Source organism: Ursus americanus, chromosome 23 (assembly GCF_024610735.1).
Source record: "Ursus americanus isolate L20-20 chromosome 23, mUrsAme1.1.p, whole genome shotgun sequence".
NCBI lineage: Eukaryota > Metazoa > Chordata > Mammalia > Carnivora > Ursidae > Ursus > Ursus americanus.
In genome coordinates, this window is record NC_142149.1 from 6840321 (window position 1) to 6846215 (window position 5895).

Below are 5895 nucleotides of genomic sequence, written 5' to 3' on the forward strand. Positions count from 1 at the left end.
AAGAAGCTGATCAACTCCACCTTGTAACTACCATTTCCATCATCAGGAAGCTCACTCTACCTGAATGACTTAAATCCCACGAGGGCATACTGGCTTACTTCCGCAAGTATCTGCCTCCTGGTGTGTTTCCATCTTTTTATTTTCAAACTCAGGCTAAAAAAAGGATGGTTTTATTTGTGCACTGAGATCACAGCCGAAGATCAGGGATGCAAGTAAGTAGCAACCAGGACCCCCAGCCTATTCCCAGCAGAAGCCACGACCAAGTAGTATTTCCCTTCCCACCCGCAAAGACAAAGGACATTTAAAAAATTTTTAAAACTTTAATATAGTTCAAATCAGCGGGCCAGGTTCACTTCAGCTCCTTCACTGCCAAACCTAGAGGAAAAGAGACACAAAGTCAGCCGCCCAGAACATACATTTTTATTCAGTTACTCTTGCTTGTCTGGCTTTTGTACTTAAGCTAAAGAGGGTTTAAAAAAAAAACAGAAACAACTCAGAAATTAAGCCATGGTGGTTTTGCTTAAAGTATTAAGTCAATCAGGGTTGTGAGATTGAGCCCCATGTCAGGCTCAGCACTGAGTGTGGAATCTGCTTAAGATTCTCTCTCTTGGGACACCTGGGTGACTCATTCGGCTAAGTGTCTGCCTTCGGCTCAGGTCATGATCCCAGGGTCCTGGGATCAAGCCCAGCATTGGGCCCCCTGCTCAGCAGGGAGTCTGCTTCTCCCTCTCCCGCTGCTTATGCTCTGTCAAATAAATAAAAATAAAACCTTAAAAAAAAACCTCTCCTCCTTACATGCCCAATCTCTAAAGAAATAAAGATAAAAAAAAAATTAAGTCCGTGTTAGCGGCGCCTGGGTGGCACAGTCGGTTAAACACCCAACTCTTAGGTTTCCGCTCAGGTTGTGATCTCAGGGTCGTGACACTGAGTCCCATGTGCAGCTCCGAGCTCAGCGAAGTCTGCTTAGGACTCTCTCTCTTAAAATGATTAAATCTTAAATAAATAAATAAATAAACTTAAAAAAAAAAATTAAGTTAGCTTGATAGTTAAAAAAAAACAACAACAAAAAGCATTCCCCTTTCTCAGCCTTCATGAAGAGGTCTCAAGAAGTTCTCATCATGTCAAGCCACACTGGTGAACTTTCCAGTGTGAAGGGGCAGCCTTTGAGAGCACCCTGCCTCTGGGCCACCCCCCACCCCAGCCCCCACCAGGATGGGCCTTCAGCCTCACTTATGCTCATGGTCTATTTGGTTTTCTGACCTTCAAACATGGGCATCAGTACCAGCACCCAGCTCGTAGGGTTGTGGGGAGAAGGAAGCATTAGCCACAGAGTTAAACGTTAGCTATTACTATTCTGTGTTAGAAAAGCATGGATGGGAGGAAACGGAACTGTTCTCTGGCCAGGGAAACTACTTCTGGAACGGGAGGGACTGAGAATCCCAACTATTCATCCCTTGCACCACCGCCTGTAAGAGCAGATACTTCGACAAGCCACAAAATGGGACTTTCCTAAATCTGGGGACAACTCAAGAAATGAGATGGCGACATAGACATTGTCCACATTTCAGGCTGGCCCCTCAGGACCCCAGGCTCGCTCACCCGGGGGCAGGGACTGCTTCAGTTTCTCTGCCTTCTCCTTGTCCGTGATGACCAAGGTGTAAAGGTATCTGCTGCACCGAACTTTAAACTTCACATTGTCCTTGTTTTTCTTGATCTTGACGGCTACCGGAGAGACCAGAATTCGGAATTAAATTGTATCACAGAAGAGATGTCACGCAGTTCACCTGCTTTTTATTTATGCAAAAAAGCAGCACTTTTGGCCGCAACCACAGTTGCAGGGACTATGCTTACCTCCCTGTACCGTCCCCTCTGCATAAACAGAAAACCAGAGACTTCAATGTTTAAAAAGTGCCGGAAACCTCATTTCCCTTATATTAATATGCCAGAGCCTAGGACTTAATCTTAACTGGTTCACACATAAAAACACAGGTTATCTGATACACGCAACACATCGCAGAACATTCTGTAACCACCTTATTTTTGAAAGGGAAAAAATTAGCTCATCAAATAAGGAGATGGATTATCTGCTGGGATCAAGAACGTTCCACCTCTCTACTTCTAGGAATCCGTTCTCTGCCCCCAGGGCAATGGTAACCGCTTCCTCCAGGAGGCCGTCCCTGGCCTCGCCCCCCCGGGGTTATGCGCGAAAGCTTTTCCTTCAATTTATGAAACCCATTTTCCAGGCTTTTTCCTCTGGCCCAATTGTATCTCAGGACCACAGCTCAGCCAAGAGGCGCCGCAAGCGTCGCTCAGGCTCAGCAGGGCAGGGCTGGGGGTTTTGCTGGTGGCCGGCAAGCGTCAGTGCATTTCCATGGAGCACACGCTCTTTCCCGAAAGTAAGTCATTTCATGGATCCATCAAAACACCTCGTTCTAACTTCAAAAAGAGCTCGGACACTCCTAAGAATTCATTATTATAAACTCACTGAAGTGCCCGTCACGAATCAGGTGGCCGGGGCTGCACGCGGGCTCTAGCGTCTCCGCCCGCGCGCCTGAGCACGGCTGGGCACACACGCACTCGGCAGACCCGGAGGCAGGGCGAGAGTCACTAGGACTTACAACCCTCAACTCCAGCTCTGCCAGTAACTGCTGAAGAAACGAGGCGCGTCACGGGAAGCAGCACCCGAGCCTGCCCAAGGCAACGGCTGCCTCAGCTTAGGTTTTAATAAATTCAGCAAACTGGGTCTTCATTCAAACCAACCTATTTTGCTATCTTAACGTTCCCCTTAAAGCGAAGTATGCTGCAGTGCCCCTAGCAGGTGCCCTACGCCTATAAATTATGCTGAACAATCGTAAGACTCGTGGAGCTGTTTATCCAACACTGGCATACTGTGCAGTACTTGCACGTAAGGGCATACTCGCCAAAGAACCAAGAGTATCTGACACCCGTGTTCAGGGCAACAGGATTCGAAACAGCCGAAAGGTAGAAACACCCAAACGCCCACTGCTGGATGAATAAACTGGCAGAGTCACACAATGGATTATTTGGCCTTAAAAAGGAAATTCTGACAAACGCTACCACATGGGTGAACCTCGAAGACACTGTGCTGAAAGAAGCCAGTCCCATCGGGACAAACACTGCCGATTTCATTTACAGGAGGTTTCTGGAGCAGTCACATCAGTAAAGGAAACAGAATGGCGGAAGCCAGGATTGGAGGGAGAGAATGGCAGGTTAGTGTTCTTGGGTGTAGTTTCAGTTTTGCAAGATCCCAAGTTCAGAAAATGCCAAGTCAACATTCCCAGGGCCAGCGAACTGTACACTTAAAAACAATGTTTTGTTATGCATATTTGTAATTAAAAATATTTTTAAAAAGTTTGCTCAACAAACCCTGAACACTGTGTCCAGGGGACCACAGTGTCTAAAACCAGCCTTCTGACTTCCAACGCAAACGAATCTGGTGGACTGGGCGCCATTTCTTCAGGGTACTCAGGATTCTGAAGGATCCTCTGATGTGAGCCTTGCACCAATCCCGTGGCACAGACGCTATTACGACCCCCACAACGGACGGAAAAGGCAGTCTCGTGTTTTAGCGTCATGTCTGTTGAGGATGGCCACCTCCTGACAGAGCTAGGATTTGAACCAGGCAGTGACGTCAAATTCCCTGCCCTGAACGCTAATGGTCACGTTAACCTCTTTATGGCACGACAGTATAGCAACAGTGTCACCAGTGGTCCCCAGAAGCACTGGACAGGGCAGACACTCCTCCCTGTTCCCACAGATGGCCACCATTTCAAACAGTCCCAGAGAATCAAAGACCACAGGGACACAAACAGGACCTTTCCTTCCCCTGGGAACCCACTAAAATGTTCTTCCCCGAGCTCCCACCACCATTTCATCCTTCCACTGACAGAGCATTAGAACCTTGGCCATCTCAATCCGTCAGCAGAACACAGCTCTGCTTTCACAAATGATCTGATGTTCTCTTGAGGACATATCTCTGAGTGGAAAAGGAAACTCTATGGAGTATTTGATGAGGCAGAAAAATGAGGACTCTGGACTCCCCCCCCACACCCCAGTATGAATTCAACATCTACCCTGTGGGAAGCACGAGCCCCCACACTTCCCTCAGCTATAACAAGGGGTACCAGCAGGACACCCTCTCACATGGGGTACACCCGTGGGAGCACCACGGGCTGGCACTTCACCCACGGAGAGCTTGCTGTTGTAGGCTTCTGATGCAGCCTTCCCTTTTCCTTATTTACGGGCGGAAACTAACTCCTACATGTAAAAAAGGCAGAGGACTTCCTATAGCCCACTGTGCGGGGCCTGGACTCAGGCAGCAGTGGGCCCAGAACCCAACATGGGGCACCAAGGTCAGGGTTCTGAGACCCGCATTTCCAGACTTCCACCTGGTTAAGAACTCTGCTCGGAACAAATACCTCTCCTGAACTAAGAATGGTTTTTAAAATGCTCACAATTAGCCAAAGAAGGGAACACAATGACCAACACAATCTTCCTTCTGAGAAATAGAATAAAATTCCTGCTCCCCGGCAGCCACGCATCCGCTTTAAGAGCCTCCCTTGGTCTGACACCCGGGGGACCAACGCTCCAGGGGACAGTCTAGGGAGGGATCAGGGGAAGGTTCAGGGGAGGGACCGCTCCACGCGCACGCGACCGTCATCACTCACTCCTGCACGTTCAGAGCAACCACTTACATTTGGCGTCCTTTCGCCTGGCCGTGAGCAGAAAGTCCTTGATTTCCTCGATTTTGCGAGGCTGCAACACAAAGTTGTGTTCATGAGCTGCACTGACACGCTTTTTCTGGCCATGACTTGACCACCGCCACCAGCCCCTCCCCTGCAAAAGCACTCCTGCCCCCCCCCTCCCAGAAGGCCCCAGCAGGAGTCATACTCACCATGGCTACGAGGGGCGCAGGGGAGCGCGCGGCCGGCACCTGCGGAAAAGACCGATGTTGGTGTCAGCGGGGCGCGGGGAGCGCGACGACCCTCGCTTCTCCTCCCCACCCTCCCCCCGAAATGCCCACTCCATCGCCCTCCATCCTCCTTTCCCGCACCCTCGGTCCACACCCAAGGCCCCCAGATCTCACCCAATCGTGGATTACCCCGGATTACCCCTCAGTGCCCCGTTTAGCGCCCGAAACACTCACAGCAAGCGGCAAGAAGGGAGGAGAGAAAAGAACGAAACTTCCGTTTCCGGGCAGTTAAATCCGCCCCCGAAGGCAACTAGGTACGGTGTCTGCAAAGGGTCAAGAATTACAGAGGCGTTCGTCCTGCCCATTGCAGCACCTCTGCCCTCTCCTGGCCCAGATTAATAGTGCCGATCAGGAATAAAATCGGCCTCCCTCCTTCCTCCACTCTCTTTTCCTTCCCCACCCCCAACCCCCACCTGGGCTTTGCTAGGCTGTATCTCAGATCCAGTTTAAAGACCGAATACTTATTATCTACTGCTTTTTTTAGATATGTGCATGGAGCATCTACGCAGAGATTTTCCCATTTAAATAAAGGGACCCTCCTATGTACATGTTAGAGCCTCTTTGGAGGGGTTTCTCACATTTCCTTCTGATCGCCTTTTCCGCGGACATCTCATCTGTCATGAGCAAGACCCTCTTTTCCACTTAATGGAGCTTTTCCGCTTCCTCTTCCAATTCCTTTAAGAACTGGTGCACATAGGGTAAATTAATACTTCCAATAGCTGACATTTATGGAGCACTTACATGGGACATCGCCTGTACTAAACCCTTTACCCCTGGGACCTCCGATCTTTAGGTGCACCTGGGAGAAGTGGCTCTTGTTGTTACCCCAGTTTTACCCGTGGAGGAGAATGAAGGCTTGTCCTTTCGGGGAGAGGTGAAGCGGGACTTGAACCCACAGAGGC

At 49.7% G+C, this 5895-nt stretch overlaps 1 protein-coding gene across 4 annotated transcripts; it reads right to left on the reverse strand.

Annotated features, from left to right (window-relative positions):
• Window positions 1–306: 306 nt before the first annotated feature.
• On the reverse strand, window positions 307–5241 carry RPL38 (ribosomal protein L38). 4 transcript variants are annotated; one of them, XM_045814387.2, is made up of 5 exons: window positions 5168–5241; window positions 4916–4954; window positions 4716–4776; window positions 1600–1722; window positions 307–375 (listed from the first exon to the last, which is right to left on the reverse strand). In XM_045814387.2, exons 2-5 carry the CDS (start codon window positions 4916–4918, stop codon window positions 350–352), a joined length of 213 nt encoding a protein of 70 aa, XP_045670343.1. In that variant the 5' UTR covers window positions 4919–4954; window positions 5168–5241; the 3' UTR covers window positions 307–349. The 4 variants fall into 4 exon arrangements, with proteins under 4 accessions (XP_045670343.1, XP_045670344.1, XP_045670345.1 ...); XM_045814388.2 differs by having other exon boundaries at window positions 5108–5219; XM_045814389.2 differs by having other exon boundaries at window positions 5133–5183.
• Between the last annotated feature and the right edge of the window lie 654 nt (window positions 5242–5895).

What these genes read in the sequence shown, in the direction of transcription:
- RPL38 (XM_045814387.2), bottom strand. An exon ending in CAGGCGAAAGGACGCCAAAT is followed by an intron (nt 1,723 to 4,715) that starts GTAAGTGGTTGC and finishes TCTCTCCGGTAG; the next exon opens with CCGTCAAGATCAAGAAAAAC. An exon ending in GAAGCAGTCCCTGCCCCCGG is followed by an intron (nt 376 to 1,599) that starts GTGAGCGAGCCT and finishes CTTTTCCTCTAG; the next exon opens with GTTTGGCAGTGAAGGAGCTG.